Source organism: Chroicocephalus ridibundus, chromosome 5 (genome assembly GCF_963924245.1).
Source record: "Chroicocephalus ridibundus chromosome 5, bChrRid1.1, whole genome shotgun sequence".
Classification (NCBI taxonomy): domain Eukaryota; kingdom Metazoa; phylum Chordata; class Aves; order Charadriiformes; family Laridae; genus Chroicocephalus; species Chroicocephalus ridibundus.
The window spans coordinates 75,153,269-75,177,913 of record NC_086288.1 but is presented as its reverse complement, the minus strand read 5'-3'; the positions used below and the strand labels follow the sequence as shown (position 1 = coordinate 75,177,913).

General features: G+C 37.0%; 1 protein-coding gene across 6 annotated transcripts in view; it reads left to right on the top strand.

Moving 5' to 3' along the window:
* The window catches only part of FGL1 (fibrinogen like 1), a 33,778-nt gene that overhangs the window by 5,219 nt on the left and 3,914 nt on the right, over positions 1 to 24,645 (top strand). For 5 of the 6 annotated variants that reach the window (XM_063335425.1, XM_063335426.1, XM_063335429.1 and 2 more), the window contains 6 exons: positions 5,494 to 5,674; positions 8,142 to 8,301; positions 10,430 to 10,527; positions 11,449 to 11,537; positions 12,117 to 12,304; positions 16,273 to 19,626. In XM_063335425.1, coding sequence (XP_063191495.1) covers positions 5,494 to 5,674; positions 8,142 to 8,301; positions 10,430 to 10,527; positions 11,449 to 11,537; positions 12,117 to 12,304; positions 16,273 to 16,432 — 876 coding nt within the window. In that variant the 3' untranslated portion in view covers positions 16,433 to 19,626. Of the gene's footprint in view, positions 1 to 5,493; positions 5,675 to 8,141; positions 8,302 to 10,429; positions 10,528 to 11,448; positions 11,538 to 12,116; positions 12,305 to 16,272; positions 19,627 to 24,645 lie in introns of those variants that run through there. The other variant, XM_063335430.1, reaches the window with a different exon arrangement.

The following is a 24,645-nucleotide window of genomic DNA, read 5'->3' as shown; positions in this document are numbered from 1 at the left end:
TTAGAATTCAGAACAAACCTGAAAGAGTGGGGGAATAACCTCAAATCATGTTTGGGGAAAAAAGTGGGGTAAAGTTTCTGATAAGGGAAGAGGAAACAAATGCATAAATATACAACAGAAGATAAGCGACTGGGCAATATCCCTGAAGAAATCAATCCAGTCAGTTTGTTACTGGATCCAACACGAAATAGGAGGCAACAGGACATCTTTGCTAAAAAAGGCAAGAGGCACACTGCACAGAAGGCACACAAGACAGTTACACTGTTGTTCAGGGATAATGCTAACTCAGAATAACACCGTTACTTTTGAGCAGCATACTTACAGAAAGGCAAACCCCAGGAACTCCTCAAGTGGTGGCTGCAGCAGTAGTATTTCTGGTCATTGACACTCGGGATGAAGAATTTTTCTACCCTATTCTACCTTGCCTGCTTGCCATACAGCTTCTTCTCAAATAAGATCCGCAGCTTCATATTCTTACTTGTTACCATGTTACTATGTTATAATTCACACTCAGAGACAATGATCAAAACTCCTTCCCTTCTAGCTCCCAGAACCTTTTGCCTCTCCAACAAAAACCCTAACACAATCACACTTACTCCACTGCTTAAAATACATCTAACCTCACCAGTCCTGTACTGCCTGTTTTGGCTGTCCTTCCTAGTTTGATATTCAGGTCCTAACTAGCAGGGACCTGGGAGACTGAATTGTTGATTCATAATTGGTTAGGTGGAAATGGTTGATGAATTTACAACTAGGTGAGCATCATTGTTTGTGGCTTACATTGTCTTATGTCAGATAGGTAGCTCATTGGTCAGCAAAGTAGCTCTACAGGGGCCAAATAGGAAGCATGGGCCTCTGTAATCACTTCTGCTCAGTGGAGAAAAAGATAACTAATTTTTATAGAAGCCTACTGAGAAAAAGGCATTACAGTGAAACGCATTTGCTTTCTTTTGATTTTTCATGTGGAATATTATGGGCTTTAGCTGATGCTGTGACTAAAAACTGGGAACATTCTGAAATTTTCTCTAAGTTTTCACATTTTAATCTCATTAAAACACTAATCTCAATAGAGATTTTTTGGAGCTCATTTAAAATCTAAAAATATAGGAAATTACACCTCAAGTAAAAATTTTGTCTTTTTATAGTTTTCATAAAGTATTCTGAGTCTAATTTATAGCATCATTTTTAATGCAATGTCACTAGCTGCTAAATAATTCACACAATAATGAAATAAAGATTGTGAAGGCACATTAATTGCAGCAGCTGGTGAAATGTAGGACCACATGTCCAAGAGCAGAGCTGTCAGCAGTTGTTAGACAATTGCTTCTCAATGTGTAATACAAACAGTTGCTTCACTGAAACAGACAGAACAGGTTATGTTCAGTCTGGTTTCAACCAGTGGGCGCTACTATCCACTGGAGACAGTACCACTCAAATTCACTTGTTTTTTGAGTATTTCAACATTGTAATAGTTTAACTTCGGTCCATATCTATCAAAAGGAATAGCAATTTATTACAGCTGCTGACTCGTTATAACCCTAAGTTACATTTTGCTTCTATATTACTCTAGCTGTGCACTGACTTAACTCTAATGATTTTAAAAGAGTTATCCCGTGAAAAAGTGTAGCAGTATGGTAAAAGAACAGTCTGGTAACCTGCAGATCTAAAAGCCACATTGATTCACCTGAAGTTACACAGCTAACTTGTGATTGTCCCATAGGAAAAACAGGTGTGGAATTACAAATATGAGAATTGTGTTTTTGCTGACCAGCAAAAAGTGTCATGGGATTTGTGTGGAGTTGGCAGAAAGAGATGTCAATGAGGAGGCTGGAGTCAGGGAGAGAAAGGAAAGTATCAGATATTTTTCATATGGAGGTTACTTTCAAAACTCTATTTCTGCTCAGTCATTTCTTTCTTATGGTGTAGTTATTCAGTACGGCTGGTGATTTCTCAACTGTTACTTACTGTTTAGCAGCACTGTGAGCTTAAATCCTTTTCATCAGGAAATTGCTATGTGTAATGTAGATATATTACTGTTCACCCCATAATGAGTGTATTGTCTGTAAAGCAGATGAGAATCAGCTCAGTGTTAGGTTTTCATTAATTAATTCACAATTTTTAAGTAAACAAAAAGAAAAGATCACTTTAAAATGCAAAGTTATGAATAATACTTAGAGACATAGCCTGTTGCAGATTCCTGTTTAATTTGATTTAAAGGAAAGGACCTTTTATGGTGGTATATGAATTATTGTGATACTGAATTTACAGACCAAGCTTTTCTAAGGTATGATAATATTTTTTGAGAAGTTACGTACTTTTGCTATATAATTTAATCACAGTAGGAGAATGGCTTTTAGCAGTATGACTAGGTGAAGTGATGCATTTTCGCTGCACCTGAAAGAAACACAGTTGGCTGCCTGGAGCTGCCTCTCCTCAAACGCACAGACCCATGCTCTCTCCAGAACTTAAAGTAGCTCTTCATGGCCCAGACCTTGCCACGTGTTAAAGAGACTGCCCACCCAAAGTCTTGCCTATGAAACTGCAAGGGCCTGGCAACAGGGCCACCATTTCCAGGATCTCCCAGGTCTTCCCTAAGGTATTTTACAACGTTCTTCAAGGTTGAAAGTACTGAGTTAAGACTGATACAGGCTAACCTTCTCAATAAATAAACACTGCAGTAAAGCTGGTGTGGCATGGTGGCTCCTTTATCACTCTTAACTTAATATGATTAGGATTAATATTTAGTCTGACTGTTAACGTGGGGTTTTTGACAGCTTTACTTCTATAGTTAGCATTAGCTTGTCAGGGTGAGCCTGGACATATTTTTTTTATTATTATTTTTTCACTCTTTCTCAACCCACCTGTGCAGCTTTCTGGTTCTCCGTAATTTTCTGTGTGCACTCGGGACTAGTCTGAGAATTTGCAGAGACCTGTCAAGGAAGTGTCTTCTGAATTTCCCAATTTAACTCAGCTTTTGTGAAAGGTTTATAAGAAGCTGCAGATGCAAACTGGGACAACCGCCCTGGAAAGGCTGCATAATAGTGCGTCTTTTCTTTGTAATGTGCAATATGTAACACATAACCAGCGCTTATGGTCAAGTAACATCCCTCTAAGCCACTGTAGCAAGTTTGTCTGTGTATGGGCATATATTTTAAGTATTTTCTTCTCTTGTTTCCTGCTAGAAGAAAAGGACAGTATGCTAGGGATCTGGCATAGCTATCAACAACTGAAAAAGATTTTCAAGGGAGTATTCTTAAATAAGATTGGACTCTAGGGATATTAGGTCATTGGCTGCTTTGCTTATTCTTCTAAAAATGCGCCTGGTAAACAAGCCTCTTACTTTACAGCTCCTCCTTGTGGTCAAGCATCTTAATGGCTTGTCAGGACCTAGCAGCAAGCAGACAGCTGGAGGCTGCAGAAACACCTACTCTCAAAGCAGCCTGGTGTGGGCAGCCCAAGCCCAGACAGGCAGCTCAGCCTCTTCCTCTCGAACAGGTCCCTGACCGCCTGCCCAGTCCCGCCACATGTATATTCCCCATTCTTTTATTCCACCATGTATATTAAATTGCAGTTAAGTATGAATTAGTTGAGAAATACTTAAAGTAGAGGCCTACGTTCAGGATTGTTCTGCAAAGTCTGATTATCAAATTTGTCAGAGTGATTGAACATTGCAGGCTAGGAACCATTTTGCTGAACTCATGGACATAGATCCTTTTGTCTTCAAATACTCCCTTGAAATGTTTCTAGTTCATGTATCTATTTATTGAAAGTGAATTGCATCCTCTCTAGTGAAAAAGCAAAGGGGCCCGCCACACTTATTTCTGTCAGAAGTAACAGGTCATAGTCATGACACGGATTATATGGAAGGTCCTTGACAGTTGAAGAATTTCCTCTGCTTTTTAACTAGTACCACAAATTAATTATGAAAAAAATCTGCATGTAGTAGAGTCATAAAGTGCAGATTCTAATTAATACCGTTAGTTCAATTCACAAAGTTTATTCTTGGAGTTGTGGTGAATGGTACTGCAAGGAAAGTCAGTCTAACCAGAACTGTGTGTGTGCTGCTCAGGAACTTTTACAATGGTATCAGCTTTTCAGATAGAAGGGGAAAAAAATCACTGCAGCAAGAAAGTGACAAGAAACATTTTGGTGGGAGTGTTCATGGAAAATAGGTGAAGCTCGAACCTGATACGAATGAGAGTATGTGGATGCCACTGGAGGTGCACATCAGTACGCTACTTCAGATCTCTCTATAGTTCAGTGTAACAGGGCAATGTTCTAAGGTATCAGCTCTTCCATATGGATGGCAACTGTTACAGGTCTACATCCTTAGCGCACGTAAATAATGTTGCCCTATGAATAAGGCTGCCCCAATTTAGAACTACTGCATATTTGATCTTGTATATCAGATTTCCAAAAGGTTGCCCTCTGGTTTTGCCTTTACAGTGCTAGTTGTGCTCTCGTGCAAGCACCATAGCTACTAAACTCATGTTTGCTCATATAAAATTGCAGACACAATGTTAATGATGCAAAACCTCATGTCACATTTGTAAAATGTATCATAAAACCGCAAAGGCTTTTTTCCCCATGTTGAAATCAAATTTGTTTAATATCTATTTGAAACTGTACAGGCTGTTTTAATTCAAGCTCCCTAGATTGGGTTCTGTTCACTTTGCTTATTTTACCGTAGTCATTAATCTAAAAACAAAATTATTTATTGCTCTGCATATATTCAGCATATCAGAATTTGGAAAAGTTATTCCAGATCTCTTGTCACACATCCATATTTGCACCAGGGTGAAATAAGTGCTAGGTATCACCGTATCAGAATCACCACATTTCTCACCCACTCTGCATGACAAAATTAAGTGTACAAGTCACAGCCCAATATTGACTTTAAGTTTTTAACTTTTATTTTTCATGCATATTTGCAATTTCTTAGGGACTATTTATTCTAGCATGGCAAAAATGAGCTTGAAACTTTATTTATCTTGGCAATGTTAAGATTATTATTACAAGAAGTGTGTAATCTAAAAGCATGTGACAAATGCACAATGTGTATCAGTGTGGACTGTGTTTCTTTAAAACTCTGGAATTTTAGAACCTTCACAATGTTAGCAGCGGTCCTCAGTGGATAATAAATCTCTGTACATGGCAGATGATACAGAATAAGCAATCTTTATGATAAGGTCTTTAGTATAGTGTTTTTCCCTAAAGTCCCCTCTGCCTGTCTGGAGTGAAAGCTGGTAGTTACAGTCATTAAAGAGGTCACTTTGCAAAGCAGGTATACATTTGGACCCTCTGTAATATAGAAAATAATTTTTAAATAGAGGTAGCAAGAGGAAGTCAACATAGTGTCTGTGGGAAGCTATGACCAAAATGTTTTATTCAAGTTAAATTTTATTTATGGTTTGTTTGGTTGGTTTTTTGTGTCATTTGTTAAACACGACAAAAATTTGTTTGTTTTACAATAAGATACGTTTTCCTCTCCAGGATCTACAGAAATGTTTTCAAGAGCAGATTCGACTTCAAGGCCAGGTGAGGCTTCTGGAACATCGTGTGAAACAGCAGCAGTTAAAAATTATACAGCTTTTGGAGAAGAAAGAGATTCAGTACAGTGACAGAGGAGATGAAAACAGTGTCATTGACTTGGGAGGAAAAAGACAGTATTCAGGTTAGAAATGAAGCTATTCTTTTCATTTCCATTCATTGTTATGATATTCAGGAGCTTTAGCACAATCGGGCCATTGATTTATTGTTTTAAAAGCTCATAGAAGATTGTTTGTTTGAAACACAGTGTTCAGCTTTAATCTAGGCCTGCTGCCATAGAGAAAAAATTTTAATGTTATACGGTATAAATCAAATCAGGATTAAAGCTGTTTATGGATTTATTAATAGCACACAATCAAAAAACAATAAATGAACAATAAATTCAGAATAAATACCAGCAATACAACAGATAAAAGCCAATAATAGACATTTACAAAATGTTCATAAACAGTTACAGATTTCTAAACATGCTTCTTTGACTAATCTCAAAAAGTTCTAACCCACAGGGTCAGTTCACATTCATACGTCCACAGGGTCACGTGGGTTACAAGCACACACCAACTCTGTCCCAATCTTAAAGTCCCTGAGACACCCATATTTAAACACATAAACCTGGCATAATGACATCTGCATCTCATTTCAATAGTATTTGGTGTGTTGCACCATTTTGACTGAGTTAGGTTCATCTCAGGACATCACATCTTCTAAAATACCGGGCTTAAGTTGTTTTCGTAATCTCACCAGCATTCTGGTGGTGATCCAGTCCCTCTGCAGTGGAAGAGGGCTGAATGCGTTAGCCCGTAGCAGCTGCAGTGAGGTCCAAACTCTTAAAATAACAAAACATCATGCAAACCAACAGCTGGATTGAAAATACAGTTCAGGGGTCTGATTCTTGGATGGTCTTCATTTCTAGTTGTCCAGTGTTAGAGAGTCTAAACTTCTATGATTTTTAATAGCCTTGTTTGAATATACTTGTAGTGTTTATGCTGCTGAAAGAAATCACAACATACAACAAGACATCAAATATAATAAAGCACCATTGAAATGAAATCAAAAGCAGTTTTAAGTCTGATTTTAAATTTTAGCTGTGTATTTATGTATTCAGCATCCTGGGATCCTTTTTTTATTATTATGGCTGACTCACTTGTTACTGGAAAACATTATTAAAACCACATTTAGCTGAAAGGTATTTGTCTTTTCTTAGCCTACGCCTCAGTTTATGTTCTTAAAATGTGATTCTAAATAACAGATCTAGGTTGTTCCAGTTTCTGATGATGTTTTCTTAATAATTTTTTCACTTTCCATATAGCTTGGAAAATGTGTTTCCCTGTTGATACTGCATTATTTCATTCAAGCTGCTGTAGCATTTTAATGTCAACAGAGCTGGATAATTTGGGATTAGATAGCGAAGGAGAAATTCCACACTATATATACCTGCTAAAAATTAAAATACGCTTAAGTGTTTTTCTAACCTACTAAGTAAATAATGGAAAAGAAAAACTGTTTTCTATAAGCAAACCAAACATTCCCTAGAAATACAACTTAGCTGTTATTTAAGTCATGTTTTCTATGAGAGTTTATTGAAATCCTGGTATAGCTATTTTTTTGCAGTTTAAAGTGTTTATTTTCTATGTCTAATCTTCACTGACACTTTCACTGAGAAGAAACATAATAGTTCAGAAAGTTCCAAACTGGCCTGGAAGTTCAGCCAACATGTTCATAAATTTTTCAGGGAAAATCTTACAGTTAATCAGCCCTACCTTTGCCAGGAAAAACAGAAATGTTAAAAACTATACGTCTTTTCTGCATGACTGCTTGATGGTAGATTACGTATAAACAAAGAACTCCTTTCATTTCTTAACTCCTAGAGGAAAAAAGATAAGATTATACAATTACATTGCTATTATATTTTCACGAGCTCTGAGTTTTGTCGTTGCTGTAAACGCTGATTAGTCATTAACACCAATGGAGACCAGACTGTAAATGTTACCAAGCCAAAGTGATATCATTTTACACATACATTGCACTTTTTGAGGGTAGTCTTCTATATATTTTTGCATGTCTTTGCTACAAGGGACAAGAGTATCAGGTCCAGCAATTGTTTCCCTTTTCTAACACTGGTGATTCCATACTCTTGTTTTTGGCAGTTCTCCTCTGGACTTTCTGGACATAGAATTACATGTTTGTTTTCAAAGGTTACTGTCTGTTTTATATGCAGAGAAGTTACATGATTGTAACAGGATTCTAATGTGGATCATACCATTGTAAATTAAAAGTGACACCACTTAAACCAGAGGAATTATTTTGCTAGTCAAATAAAAACAAAAATGATAGTATTTTATGGTGGAAAAAAAGATTCTTTTAAAGAAATGTCAAAATAATTACAGGTCAATAAAGTTTTAAAGCAACGCAAATACAAGTAAATGTACAAAAGTCATAAAAATGTGTTTGCAGAGGTATTTCCTTTGTTTCAGTCTGGTTCATATGTGACTCTCATATGACCTGACTTGCTTTCGGTTATTGACTTGATTTCTGATTTTGCCAGTAAGTATAGGACTAAAAAAACTGTCCGATGAATGTTTGGTGAACAGATTGTGCAGAAATCTACAATGATGGCCATAAGCAAAGTGGATTTTATAAGATGAAGCCTCTCCGGAGTCCTACCGAATTCCTTGCCTTCTGTGACATGTCTGAAGGGGGTGGTTGGACTGTTTTCCAGAGACGTTCTGACGGCAGCCAGAATTTTGATAGGTAGGTACTAAACTTAATTATTAAAATTGGAAACAAACTGAAGAAACATTAAACCAGATGCAGCTAAGTTAAATTTTAACGGTAGAATTATATTAATAAGTTAGATAAAAGGGAGGAATAGTTACTCTGTGGGACAGCCTCCAGATGAGATACCACTTCTGGCTCTGTCTCTCTGCTGGGAGACATCTCTTCTCGTCTTTTTCTGACAGCTTTTGCATTTTACATGAGGACAATGCATTAACAATTGTTGGAGCACAAACCCTTAATGACAAGTAAAGGACTACCTTGTCTTTTGCATATACTAAAAAGCTAAAAAAGTAAAAATGTAAGCAATCTGCTTGAACCGAAATACCACCAGCAAACACGTATGAGTGAAATCCACCACAGAGTAATTTGTAGCTCATGGTAAAATGCCTTCAGGGAAGAAAAGATGGCTGAGAACTTGATTTGTGGACACCTAACCTCCTCGCATTTGCCAAGACTCAGGCATTTTTGGTAAATGTCCAGAAGTGAAATTTTTGGTGCTGTGAGACTTGAATATGAAAACCCACAAATATTTACAGATATTAGAAGGAATAGAATTATTGCTTAGAATTAGAAGGTTTTTAGAACCTCCACTTTGCCCAGTTTGCTTTTCACATACCTGTATCCTTCTGTGGATTTGTGTCTTACCTGTGTTTATAATTACTGTAACTAACTTTACAATACCCTTAGGAAATAGGGAAGCGATTCCCAGAGAGGATGAAAAACTGCAGTCCAGCCAAGAAAACTTTGCTATTCTTATTTTATAAAATATGCTTAGACAAGCTACAGAAGCAATCCTTGCCAGAGACTACCAGCTATTTAAGTGACAGAGGCTGCTTTCTCTTCCAGCTGCCTGTCCACAACCTAGTACTTTCACCCATTGGTTGAAGTATGGTTGCTTCTCATCAAGGAAATAGATCATATTTTTGTCCCCGGTAGAACATGTCATGAAACTAAAACCACCGAGAATGTGTTTCAAAGCCACTGCAGACAGGGAAAATATGAAATGCTTTCAGTATACACATTAATTCTTGAAACTATGCGCCAGTGTCAGTATGAGTTCAAAAATTGTTAGAATCAGTCAATAAGTCAAAGCTGGAAACAGCTAGCTAATACCTCAATTTACAAAATTATATATCCAGCTGCAGGAGTTCCACAGCTTAAGCAAATCACGGCAAATTATAAAAAGCTATTAAAAAATGAATTAAAAAAATTAGTTAAACAATTAAAAAAATAAAGACACAGTGCTTGTGATACATTTACACATACACTTACACATCAGTTTCCCTGGATTTAACCAGGAAAAATGTTTTCACTTCGGGTAAATTGTGCAGAGATTGGACTGAGCTAATGTGTTTTCTTCTGGTCTTAAAATCTGTTAATCTTAAACCACCTTGAACGTACCCCTTAGCACTACTCTTTGGACTGGGATTCAGTGGCTGGTGTAGTGTGAGATTCAGCCTCGCACATGTGAGAAATAAAAATAATTCTGTGAATATCAACAACATAAATAAGATAATAAAGTCTAAAATATTTGTTTATTAATGTTCTGATATATAATGAACCTACAAAGACTTCAGCAGAGAAGCACCAAGATGATCAAGGGCTGGAGCACTTGGCCTATGAAGACAGGCTAGGGCTTCTTCAGCTTGGAGAAGAGATGGCTTCAGCAGAACCTAATAGTAGCCTGCCTGTACCTACAAGGAGGTGACTAAGCAAACAGAGCAGTTTGAGAGATCGTTGAGAAAACAGGCTCTTCACAGTGCTGTCTGGTGGGAGGATGAGAGACAAAGTACATAAGTTGAAACACGAGAGGTTCGTACTATATATAAGGAAAAACTTTTTCACCATGAGAACAGCCAGCAGGTTGCCCAAAGAGGATGTACAGTCTCCGTCCTTGGAGGTTTTCAAGACCTGACTGCACAAGCCCTGAGCAACCAGGTCTGATCTCACAGCTGACCCTGCCTGGAGCAAGACATGGGACTAGACTACCTCCTGAGATTCCTTCCAAGTTGAATTATTCTGTGATCTATGATTGTATGATAAAACAAAACTCCAAGCAAACTTGCTTTTTTGATAAAGTAGTAATTTATACTCTTTTCAGAGTCTGGACAGACTATGAAGAAGGCTTTGGAAATTTTGTTTTGACAAATGGTGAATATTGGCTTGGAAATAAAAATCTTCATTATTTGACTAATCAAGGTAATATTTGTATTTTAACATTAGTCTTTTATTGTTGCAGTTTCTTTGCTCTTTTTTGTTACCCTAGCATAAATCCTGATTTCTGTTGTTAGTCTACGTGGACTTCTCCAAGTTTCAGAACAAACCACATTTGAATATATGCTTTCTAACAAAAGGTTAAAAACTGTTGTGCGGCCGACGGCATGCAGGGACCCCCTGCAAAACAGGGAACAGTAGATAGGAGTATACCTTAAAACAATTGTCTCTACCCATTTGACAGCATCACTAAGATGTACCAGTGTACCAATTCGTTCATTCACAGGGCTTTATGTGGCCGCATAGGCCGTGTGAAAGTAAATCTAGGCCTGTCCTGTCGATTAGGCTAGTCTTAGAAAGGTATTTCCATCTTTCTAATAGTCATTCAGTCTAAGATAACTTCTGCTTTGCTGTAGAATACTGCATATACAAAACTTACCCATTGACTTAGTCAGCTAATTCATATGGAAATCAATGCCACCAGGATGTAGTCCTAGTTTAACTCTTTTATCTTCAGAGTATAAAAATCTAATTTTCTTGGGTGTCCACTTATTGATTGATTTTCACTATTCTTTCATTATCACCTCAAATTTCTTACTCAAATATAAAGCCTATAAGGCCTTCTTTTATATATATATTTTTTTCGTCTACACTTGAAAATCTGTATTGGAATAATTGTAAAATTTTCCAAGCTGAATCAGGTGAATAAAGACAAAGAATAGCAAGATATGCTTTAATATGCATAAAGAAAGAAGATAAAGCTCCATAAAATACGCTGTGATGATAGAGATAAGATTCATGATAAAAACATAGTTAGCATTTTAATCTTCTGCTGTAATACTCTGTTCTGAAAAGTAGGGAGATAGGCTGGTTTAACCAAAATAATTTGTGTTGTTATTTCTTAAGGGAACTATACTTTAAGAATTGATCTAACTGATTTTGAAGGAGAACGGCGTTTTGCACAATATGAAAGATTCAGAGTTGCAGATCAAGAGGTAATAAAATATTAAATCGTGACTAGAAGTTTTAAATGAAAATGTGGATTCTGTAGACAGACAATAAGCATACAGGTCCCCTAATTTTCATAAAGGTTTGTGTAGAACCTTATTATCATTACCTTGTTATAATGCTTGGAACCTTATTGTAATTATTATAATGCTTGGAATTTTAAAATATGTAATAACAGTGGTTTACATTGATGCATCAATTTCACACTTTCTGTAAGATATTCGAATCATTTGGTTTAGCAGCCATGGATAACAGCAGCTTTTCTATTTTTGTTGTTATTACCAACAATAATAGTACATGATGTTCTGATTTGTTAACACATACTGCAAGCTAACTCTAATATTGTTTTTATTATGTAATTTATACGTAAGGTTATTGACAAATTTTACCACTGGGAAGCATCATTATCTAGTAAACTGTGTTTAAGTGGCATGACATTTCAGAGCATAAAAATAGTAGCAAATGGAACAGATTAGTTTCCTCTTTACGGTTTCACTCTCTGACACGCTAAAGATTAAAGACACTGTGGAATTTATTTTTTTTCCTTTCTTCTCATTTTTCATTAGCATTCTTATGAGATGAGCTGTGGTGAATACTCTGGCACAGCTGGTGATTCCCTTACTGGTGGATTTCATCCTGAAGTAAAATGGTGGGCTGATCATCGAGGAATGAAATTCAGTACTAGAGACAGGGATAATGACAACTACGAAGGGAACTGTGCTGAAGAGGAAAAGGCTGGCTGGTGGTTTAACAGGTATTTTGATTTTATATCACTATTGTCAACTATTCTGCTTCATGCATATCCATACAATAATAATATATGGTAGAAGATAAGATTGGCATTGTTTATTATATTTATTATATTATAATAAACAATTTGGCATTGTTTATTATATATCTACCAGAGATCTCAGTGCTGGTAAGACTGAGACTCACCTTAGAAGGGACAGCACCTACAGCACAGCTCAAGCTGGTCTGTGGTAATGGTATTTGCCACAGGCTTCGGTCATCTTTGCTGTCAGACACTAAGGAGAAGATAATTCTGCCCCTTTAAGGTAACCAGTTTTTACACAAGTAGGTCATGTAGAGTTTGCAGATGTATCCCTGTTGTACTTCATTCTTGCGTTTCTCCTGCATTGCACTAGACCAGATGTGGCAGTACTGCAGAATATCTGACAAGTTAAGCCAGTGCTGGGTTATTAAGCCTCATTTTTTTCACCTCAGTTCACAGTATCTCACTCTTGTTATTCCTTCTATATCAAGATGGGAATGTGTCCACTCGGTTTCTGTCAGTGAGTGTGGCTGGACTGAGAGGAAGATTTTTTTAAACAGTGTTCAGTAAAAGAATTTAAAATTCCTACTTACATACAAAATACCGATTCAAAAAGAAAGGATAAAACTGGTAGCCTTAGCACTGTCTGTGTAGGCAGCTAAGTTCTTTCCCTTAATTAATTAGATAAATACAGCCATGAAGAGAAACCATGCAATCTAGCTGTGTAATTGAGAGGTTTAAAATACGACTCAGGGAAGCATACTTCTCTCTCACTGTGATCTCAGTTCACTTGGCAAGAGCTGCCAGGCTGGATCAACTCCATTGTTTCTCTCTGTTGTGTCATCCTTTGTTTCTGTTTTTTAACTCCTTGTTTTCCAAATTCTGTTTCCATAAGTAGTCTATGACCACCTTAGCTGATATGATGCAGCTATTAACTCAGTGTTTCCCAATTACTTACTCTTTTTAATACATTTTAATGTATTTGCTGTGGATCAGCAGAATGTTTGAGACATAGGGAAAAAAATCACATGTGGACAAAGTTTTTTTGCAGTTGTCATGAAAACTAAGATATAAGAGGGAAAGGCAACTGTGTTGGAGATCCTTTTCCTATGAAATCAGAACTTTTGTGGATTTAGAGGAATATCTAGGCCTCAGGCAGCATAAAACTCTGCTATCATGTCACAGACTTCAGTGAGAGTGAATCACCAATCCCTTTTAGTCAACTGGATATATTTTTTGTCTTTTAAAATTTTTTAATTTTTATTTTTTAATATTGGTTTGGTCTGGACAAAAGAATGACCCCCCTACAGCAAAAGTAGCTGTACGGCAGAACTTGACAGTTATTAATACCTTGTAGTTGGTGCTACATAACTACTAAAGATAGCTGACTCCTACCAGGCTACTTCCTATTATGGCTGTGCAGCTCATGCTCTTAAAGTCTATCTGGATAATGAAAATGAGTTACAAATAGTGTTATTCCACTGCCTTGCTAATGACTTTTATTATGTTAAGCATAACATAAAACTGAATACTGCAAAATACTAGAAAATTTCAGTATCCTTAAATCCTACCCAAAAGAACAGAACTGGCAGAGAAAGGAAATCACTCAGAGCACGTATTTGCCATGGACAGATTAGCAAACATAGAAGGAATTAGTGCTCTTGGCTGGTTTATATAGGAGCTTCCAGCTATGAAGGAATTTTTCATAGCCAGCTCTATGCTATTTGGACTAATGAAATACAGAAAAGCCCAGATATTATGAATACCAGGGGATGTGGCACAAGCAAGGCCACATGGAAGTAGCTCAGATTTAGTTTAAAGCCCTGGTCTTGCTCCAGCTCAGCACTTGTTATCCTGGACTTCTGGATACGGCCTCTCTGCATTCTTTTGTAAGCAAAGCTCTAGAAGAGATTTTTCAGCTTGGATGCATATCCGTAGAGCTGGGTTCACTTTGGTACTACACCCAAGTCTTAAGCTTTCCTGCATCCAGGGTGTTGCGAATGTCAGTAAGTTCATAACTGGTAAAAGAAGAGCTAACAGGTCTAGTTGGCCATGAGCTTATTCTCTCCCCAGCACTCCCAGTCCTAGTTACACCATGCATGGATGATCACAGTGGATCTGCCAGGCATCAATTTGGGGCCACATATCTCACCAACTCAGGCTTCCTGCCTCACCAGTCACCCTGGAGACAGCATAGCTACATCCATGTGGGGCCCTACTGGAGGCAGTAAGTCCAGGCAGAATTCAAACAGTTCTTCAGGGAACCAACTCCATCTCTCCACATCTGCCATACAGTTAATATAGAATTCAGATGAAATGTCCATGGATAATTGAGAGTTGACTGTACTTTTAAAACTACTGCTCTGCAGGTTTTTTTTTCTTTAAAAATTAGCCTATCAGAAAGAAAGGAGGAACACAGGCTAACTTTCAGGTGTTTATTGACTTGTGAATAATGAATGTTGCTTCAGAATATCATCTCAATAATCACATGCCAGTTGTTTCTTTAGTATGTCCATTTACTTCAGACAGCATCCAGGCTGTTACAGAATACTGTGTATTTTGCTATTAGTGCCTCCCAGCACTAATTAAGAGTTGTTACTGGCTCGTGTTGCTGTAGACAAAATCATGTTTTGTCTGCTTCCGTCAAAGGAAGTGAAAGAAGGGGTTCAGTTGATCTAGATACCTCTTCGCAATTATGATTCTTCTAATGAAATCTCTGTTTTGATTCAAAGCAGACAAGAGTGCTGGCTCAACGCGGATTCTGTATGGCTAGAAAGATTGTCAGCTCTGATACAAGTTCATCATTCTCAAAAACAAAGTCACTTTTCATAACTGCAGTTTATAATCTTTCAGCCAACACATTACCAAAATTGAGCTTAAAAATTGTAAGCAATGAATAAGCACATATATATATATGAGAATTTTCCTATGAGGCTTTTATCACAGTTTTTGTTTTAGTTCTCTAAAACTGTTGTTAATGAAGTGTAAGCACAGCCAAAGAGACTCAGATTTACCAGTAAGGATACCGCTAAGGTTCATTTGGACTGTTTTCTGTTTGCATATTTTCTAAAGTCTGCTTTTGAAATGCATCATGGTTTTTGACAGCTAGATATTAACAGCACTTACAACAAAATACTGAATTGGCAGATAAACCAAGCTGATTCATCACAGTGTGCTGTAGAAGAAACAACCATTTTGCTCTCCATATGGTCACATAAGGATCTAAACTTCTTTCTTGTAGAAACTGAATGAGTACCAAGTTGTGCTGGTACGTATTCAAGCCTTTTGAGTTTTGCAAGGGTTGTTTGTTTGTTTGTTTGTTTAAACTACTGTATGTAATAAACTAACAGCATTTCTGCTTCAGTGTGTTAAAGAATCAAAAAAAAAAAGTAGTAGTACTTTGTATAGTCAAATAAAATGCCAGATCCAGTGGATTGGTATACATATGTTTAATTAGCTGTCAGATTTCATCTATTTGTAAATAGAAGTCCCCAGCTGAGTAGGCAAACTGATGGTGGTATTCAGGTTTTGTCATACGCAACACCATGTGGGCTAACTGCAAAACTTAAGAGGGGCTACTCTGTAACAACCAAAAGCAGAACCCTGTTTCTTTCCCGGAGTTTTTCTTGTGGTGTGCCCTACTGCCACACATGACCTGAACAACTCTGGAATAATTCTCCACTGAAACAGATTAGCAGGCAAAACTTGTAGAGCTAGTAACGTCAGAAAACACGGAAAGAACAAAAAGAACTTTTGTTTCAAAGAAACTAAGAACAACTAATTAAACTGTTATTGTTTAGGCGCACTGAAATCCACAAATGCAAATTTTTGCAGCTGTCAAACTGGGCTGTTATCAACATGGCAAAATTTTTGACGTGCACATAAACTAGAAATGCTTGCGACTTTTCGACAGGAGGCCTTATTTATGTTTTCCTTTGCTTTTCCACCAGGTGTCACTCTGCCAACTTGAACGGTTTGTACTATAAAGGCCCCTATACTGCACAGACGGACAACGGGATTGTTTGGTACAGTTGGCACGGGTGGTGGTATTCTCTGAAATCCGTTGTCATGAAGGTCAGACCAGCAGACTTTGAACCAAATATTGTTTAAGTATTTTATTAAGACGATTTATCTAGTTAATCTTCTAGCAAATAAATCCAAATCAAAACAGATGGGCAGATTTTTGCTTCTCAGGGCAGATTTTTGCTTCTTATCTATGCAGATATAAATCTGGAATAATTCCTCTGCAACCAGTAGTTTTATGAGATGTAAACGAGAAGACAATCTGGCTTATGAATCTGGAGATACAAATACTAGTGCTAGTATGTCTACAGGATATTTTTAAAAAGGCAGGTGTTCACCTAGGAATAAGGACATCTTTGTCAACATGGAGAATTTTTGGCTTCTGCAGCAACTACAAATCCTTTCACCTTTTAAAAACCAATATTGTCACTGTGTTGTCTCAAAAATGCAAATGAATTGTACGTATTACAACCAAAAAACTATTTAAATACAAGCATAGGGCTGGTTTACTCAGTGGATGGAACATATGTTCTTTGGAACGATTCAAAGCTTTAGAAGTGAGTTGCCTGTAAATTCCTCTGATTTATTTGCATGTGCTGTGTACATAGCATACATAAAAAGTATAAAGAATGAGGCAGGGAAGTGAAGGAGCAGAAGGGATGCCACCAGGCTAGAATCAATTGAATCCAGCATACAGCAATGGATTGTCTGTTGTTGCTGAAGCATTTCTAGGGCTGGTCACATCATTTCAATCTAACATTCTGATGGTCAGTAATTACGTCTTTCTTCTTCTTGGTAACCATTATGCCTTTCTTTTTTTTGGTAACATTTGGTAACAAAACCTGGGCTTTTATGTATTGACGTTTGGAGTTTACCAAAAGGCTAAATAACAAAAGCTGCAACTAACTTTAATGTGAGCTATGCTTTGAACATAGACTATCATACTGCATGAGTAGATGGACGTGTATGTCATGTGCTTTAGAGGTTCTTAGTGCTTGACTCATAAATCTTTACTTTCTTTATGTATCTGTTAGTCTCCACAAGTCTCCAACTTTGAATGCCCTGCTCAGTCACTTCAATATGGTTCTGCTTCTAAGCCAATTATCTTCTTTTCCTATGTCCTTGCCTTGGCTCTCTTGGCTTTCCCCCTTCTCAAGCTGCAGACGTACAAGAAAAATCATACCAGAGACTCTGCTTACCCCTGGCTTTTGTGCCTAGCACCACAATAGGCTCTAATAGCCAGTAATAACAAGAATCACTGATTAGTGCTTGCTGCCATGGAGAAGATAGGAACACTCTCTAGAAAGCTATCTGATGAAATGTAATCCATTTCTGCTGAGCAGATGCAAATGAAGACTTTTAAAAAACATGTGGATCTGAGACAAACTTGGACGCTTCTATTTGCCCGCTTTCCTAAAATGATTTTGCTTTCGTGGTTGGACTGCCAGTCTCTCTTCCTCTGTCCAAATACAGTTTTTGAACCTGGCAGTTGGTTTCAGTCAAGCTTAACATAATTGAAACAAGCTTTTGGCAATCTATCAGTCATTTTATAACTACATTGATATGAATACAGGTCAGCTCAATGATAACTCCCTGCATGGCCATTTTTTCTTCCATTTCCATCCTCCAAAACCAAAAGTTTGGCAAGAATCCTTGAAAGAATTGCACGGGGTAAGGAGGAAGGATGTGTAGAATAACTGGGTAAAAAAAACATATGAAACAATCTCACTCAATAAGACATATCAGATTACACCTAAACAAAAAAAAAAAAAAAAAAAGAATTAAGTAGAGAAAACATGGGGTTCAGGTAGCTAAAAAAGAGCCTTATGTAAAAATGGTGCTGATAAAAATCTGCAGTATAGAGGTTTTGAGGTCTGTGCTTTTTGTGGTAATAGCAGGTAATCTAGATAATCTAATCTTTTTTATGTTGTATCAATAGATGTGCTGCTAGAGATTTTTAGCCTTTAGCACACCCCTGCACCCCTGCATAAGAGGACAGATGGATAGCTCTACAGCTGCTTATTTGGAACCTTGTTTAATCAGCTAAACCAAATTAAATTCTGTGTCTGATAGGAAGGCGCACCAGCATATCAGTGTGTATGTATATATGTATAGAGCTATATATATATAAAAATATTCAGCATTCAACATTAAAACAGAACATCCGATATATATTTTTATCCAATTTTATTACAGAACTTAAATGGGTTCCTGTGTAACTCTTTGAGCAAGTCTGTACGTATGGGCCATTAATAATATGATGGAAGTTTTGGAATAGTTTAAAAAGATGTTTTAAGTACAGTATTTCCCATAATGATTTTCAAATTCTTTTGCTACTCTAAGAGGAGAAGGATTTAATTCTTTGCAAAACCATGGATGACATTATGTAGAAATTGTAAAAACACCCTTAGTTTTTCACAGGAAAATGAAAAAATTAGCTCATGTATTTGGAGAGTATCAAGACAGATCATATTCCACATAATTTAAATAAAAGACACGGAGGATTTAAGTACAGCAAAGTTGGATCTCTAGCACACAAAAAAGACTCTTAGCACGTACAGATTGTGCTCATAAAATCTGCAGTAGTTTTTTTGTTTGCCGCAGCATAAATCCATCTTCTTTTCTTATGAGAACGCCAATGAAATCTTTCAGCTGAGTTAGGGTGCTTTTGTCATATTCTGATGTAAAATTTGACTCCCTTTCTCTATTGGATATCATAAAATGAAGGAGGATCAAATCTTTCTTTGTACATCTTACAATGCATTTATGTGTTTATTTGGACTGAATGGTTTTCAGAACAAGGACTTGGATATCCTCGCTGTCTGAAAGCCATCTACCATACTGCTAGCAATACGAAAATACAGTATTTAATTCCCACCATCTTTCTATGGCCTTTCTTTGTGCAATAAATCTTTTTGTCCACATGAAAACATGTGAAAGTGTTGTAATTCAAAATGGTCATATAAGCATTCTCAAACAAACAAACTATTTTCAAAAGGCAAGTTTCAATAGCTACTAGACAAGAGAGTACAGCTTGGAAGAGAATTCTTTTCCCTGCCTGTTTGTATTAATTTATTTCCTCAGCAGGTATAAACATGTTCTAAGGTACTCTTTATTCTTACAACATAGCAGAACAAAGGCCAGTTTATTTGTTCAGGCATTAGAGAGAACAACATAATAACTCCCAAATAGCTGAAAATGAATACATACCATTTGATACAAATCATATAACCCAACAGAGGAAGAATAAGAATCAAGGGAATAACAAGGAAAATGTTTTGTCAGTCATGATTTGATAAAGAATATAATGATAGCTACCAGCAACATGTAATCAAAAATGCCTCTTTTTGTAATATTTGTCCAAGGGAAACACCTCTTTATTTTCAGTTGTGTATTTCTGTTTTCTTCCATTTGCTAAACATTTTGGAGATTAAAATAACGGAAACTACAAATCCAGGTGAATTAAATGAGCAGTAAAAGAGCCTTATATGCTATGACATTTGTTTTCCCTACAATGCCTAGTATGTGTTGACAGAGCTAATGTACTGCAATCTGGCCTACTGCTTTCCAGTGGAGACTCTTCTCTTCAGCTCTGCTGCCCGGATAGAACCTACCTCTCCCCACCATTCCCAAAACTGTTACTCCTGAAACCAGTTCTTGACCCCCTTTTGTAAGGATAACATTTTGTTCTGTCAAAGCTACTTCTCCTTGCTGTTAGCCAAAAAGTATAACCAGAAAGGCAAACCGAACCACAGCTTGCCAGATCCTGTCATTTGCCTTTACTTTACTCCTCATTAGCTCAAAAAGAATGAAAATGAAGCTTTTCTTCAGTAGTAGGTTCTCTTTGGCAGTTGTAAAAGAGATACAAGAGCAGAAGAAGCATCCAGGGAAGTATTCTTTATCTAAATTTTCAAAAATTTCCACTTATTTCTGTCTTGTTTTTTTAAAATTGTCTATTAAGATGTCAACTTAGGAAGCAAAAAGCAGAGCTATTCAAAACCAGGAGGCACTTTGAAATGAATATGAGCATATGCTTGCTGTTTTCTCAGAGTAGATCTGAGAATTGGGAAACCGTCAAGGTTTCAAGCATTCAGCCAAGATCCGTATCCAATATATGCTCAGAGGCAGAAAAGTTACAATTTTCTGTTAGTTAAAGTGTTTGTTCAAATAGAATGTAAAACTTCAGTGATAGTGTCTCTTTGATGCTTAATTAGTTTTTTGCTGAATACATAGTGTTCATCCAAAAATCATCTCTTCCAAGTACCTGAGGGCTATCTTAACCTTTGTTTAGTGCAGGAGGAAACCCAGGCTGTCATTGCTACATCTTCAGTTAACTAAGACCGTTCCTCTTAATCCTAACCTAATGCTAAATGGATTGCATCAGAATCATCATGTTGATATCCAAACATCGGTTAAACAACACTGGGGCCAAATTCATATGTTTGTTTGCTTGCAGAAGAACCAAAATATGGCCTTTGCAAAAAAACCCCTTGTGGCTCACTTTTTTCCATGCTTCCTCAGCAGCCCATAAATACCAGCGTATGAATTTCTTTTATCTGTCTCCTATAGATTCTAAGCTTCCTTCCTTTCTTCATTTCTTCCCTTCTTAATGACAGTCACATCTTTAATCTGGCCCAGTCGTGGTTTGCCTTCCTGTGAACGCCTGGCTTAAGGAACCCAGGTAGCTCTGAGGTTCTGTAGGAGCTGAGCAAAGGCTCTAGCAGCCAAATTGTGTGCTTAAGGCATCTAAAATGGCAGTTGGGTCTCTAAATCTGTTGTAAGAGTCAGTGTCCAACCTAGTTTATAAACAGATCAGGGTGAATTATTTAATGAATGTTTCACCCAACACTATGGACAGGAAGTTAAGCAGATTCCTCTTAAAGGTATATGATTCTCACAAATAATTACCTGAATTTCAATGCATCCAGTTTTGTTGTCCTCGCAAAAGATCCCAAATAATTTTCAATCCATGGTGTCCCATGTAATTGCAAAATTATGTTGCCACAGGAGCCACTGGGCTGGCACTGTCTGCAACATGATAGTTCATATTAAATTAGCTAAACACAGACAAGTGACATATGAGCAGAAAGGCTTTTATGTTAGTGATATACTGCACTAGATGGTGCTCTGCACATGTATTTTCTTAGGCACTACCACATTTGTAAACTAGTGCAAACATTTCTCCTGATTAAGTTAATTATAGAATGATAGAAAACAAGTAGAAAATGTTTAAGTGAATTTAGTCCTTCACTCACTTTTGAAATCATACAGGAGTTCCTAAGGTTACCTAAAACCTATGGAAATTCACAGCATCTAATTATCTTGAGGTATGGCACATTTAGGCAGTCAAATTGTGATCTCTTTAATTTAAGAAGCCTTGCATTACAACAGCGCTTTGTGTCTTCTGCTGATTTAGCAAACAGAAACAAAACTGTGCAAATTCCAAACACTACCTGAACCAACATATCTGCCCTACTGTATTTGTGCTATGATTCCTCTACTGCTCTTCCCTGATGTGATCTATTTTTCACATCTTAGCTATGCTGAAATTCAAGGGAACTTTACTGGAGTGAGGCCAATCTTTATATCATTACACAAATAATAAAGTATATAAATGTTTCTCGTGATCAGGAAACTGAGATTTTGTGAACACTTGTGGCAGCAGCAAGATGAAATAAATGCCTGCGCCATAGTGAATTCACTGCAGGGAGAGCAGGAAATCCATCTCCTGCTGAGATGCCATACACCCATCTGGGAAAAGCACCCTCCCTGAAATCAGTGGGTTGTTCACATGGTCCTCAGCAAATGTAAAATTCATGCTGCATGTAGTTGCTGGAAAGTCTTGCAAGTCTCACTCTATAGGCTAGTACCTAAGTTTGTATTATTAACACTTGCAAGATGTGCAAACATTTTATCTTGTGAGGAAGGTGATTTTAAAGATTATAATGCATCACCTGTTTTCTTATTATCTAATAACTTTGAATGACTCATTTTAAACATCCCATGGAAGTTTTTGAAATAATGCTAATTCAAATTGTTCCAGTCTTCTGTCACTGAATCCTCTCTACCTCTGTTAGGCAGCATGCTTAATTAAAGATCTCAGCACAGTTCTCATCTATTGCTCTTATTGACTCTTCCTAACAAGTAGCTTAACAGCTTCTGCGTTGGTTCCCCAACTCCTTTGACTTACTACAGAAAAAAAACAAAACAGAAAAATCACACCCATCTGGAAGAACACGAGTCACTCAATCTAAAATTTCTACGCAAAAAGTTCTAGAGTATTGAAGGAAGGGAAGGGCTTCCTTTTTATGTTTATACAACCCCCCCAAAAAAGTCATTAATAACACAACTTGAAAAAAAGTCATTAATAGTTGCAATCCATGACAATAACTTTAAATTCTACTTTATATTTCTCTTTAACTCCCCAACATTAAACTAAAGCAGTTGAGCCTCTAAACCTGGCATAAAAGTTTTATATATAAGATGCTAGTTTTATACATAAGGATACCTTCCCAGGTATGTAATTCTCAAATTTTTTTTGTCTATCCAGAAAAGAATGAACAAAATTAATCTCATGCAAATCAACTGAGTCCAGTAGTTACACTGGCGATAAATTACGCCTGTCATCTGCTCCTCAAGCAAGTCATTTACATTGTGTCCCAAATAAAACACAGCTTTAACAACAAATCCTTTCTATTATTTGACTTTCTCATTAAAAAGGTATCAGCCATATTCATTACATAGCATTCTATAGGGAGCGTAGCCCTGTTAAGTCTGTATGTGCTCTGTAATTCATCATATACTCACCATTGACAACCTTCTCCCGTGTTACCAGAACAACAAAGATATCTGTGCTTATGTCCAGCTAGAGCTGGAAAGAGCTAGAGCTAGAAAGCAAGGAAGAGATTGTCCATGATGTCTCAGGCTTACTTGTTGATGCACGGGATAACAGGCTATACGTTCTCTATAGAGGTTTCATAATGGCTCTGCCATTTGTACGCTAATTAACTCTCAAAATCAAAATTCAAGAGAAATTAAGACATCTTGCAGCTTTTTAAAGAACACCATGACTAAAGATGAGGAAATAGCATCAGGGTGTCTAACATAGGAAGAGTTCCTGACAGAAATAATAATGTTATCAAATTCACTTTGGAGGTCTTCTGGTACATCACAAAGTGACTGTAGGGCAAATATAGACGTCCTTAGAGAATAGCACTACCATAATGATTTCAGCAGGTGAAATATAATTTATATGGGTATTTACCTTTGTTTCTTACTTGATGGGCAGTCATCTAAGACAGCTTTAAAAAAATACTGAACTGTGTATCATAGACTTTGCTCATGAAAACTCTCACCAGAGAATGCAAAAGACTACCTGTTTCACAAGGAAACATGCCGTATTATGGTGCTTTATAATATCAGTGAGGATACAGATATTTTTGAAGAACGCAGTGGAAGCTGATGCCTGGCAGTTGCCTTGTCTCTGTTATTCACCGCCTTGGTTTTTGTTGGGTTTTTTTACCTATGGTATCTATTTTCAGTTGAATACTGCTGGAACCAAAAATGTAAAATGAGATTCGAGAGAAGTCAGCTGCTAATAAAAGGTTCCTCTGTCCTTTCTTGCTGACCCACTAATTTAAATGCAAGAACTCTGATGTGATACCAGAGAAAGCCTTCATTGGGGTGTATTTATGCTTACTCATTAAGAACAAAGAAGTTTCAGCAGGCTGCTTCTTGGAAATGTTGTGACATAAACCTTCAGCTACAAATATGTTTCTTCAATTATTTGCTAAAAATAAGTATTTTAAGCAAAACCTATCTTATTTTCTGAAAGAAGGAAGTCCTGCAGTACTGTTTATTTCCCTGCCTATTTTACCAGCAAGGAGTCCAGACATAGCGGGAAGAGAACGAGTGACCAAAATTAAAATCCCTTCTTTGGGACATATAGATTTTGAAAGGCAGGGAAAACCTGGAACCCTTCTGACTCATGGATCTCATTTTCTTAATATGAAGAAGAATAAACCCCAAATGTATGCATTTTCAGTTTAAGAGGAGAAACCTAGAATTCCTAGAAGCAAGAGTGAGAATGAATGTGTTCCTCCATCATCTCTGATTTTCTCTGTATCTTGTAGCAAGTCACTGAACTGCTTGATACTTTCTTCATGTGTGAGAGAAATATGCTTTAAACATTTCAGTCTGGAGAAAAGAAGGCTCCGAGAAGACCTTATAGTGGCCTACCAGTATCTTAAGGGGGCCTACAAGAAAGCTGGGGAGGGACTTTTTAGGATGTCGGGTAATGG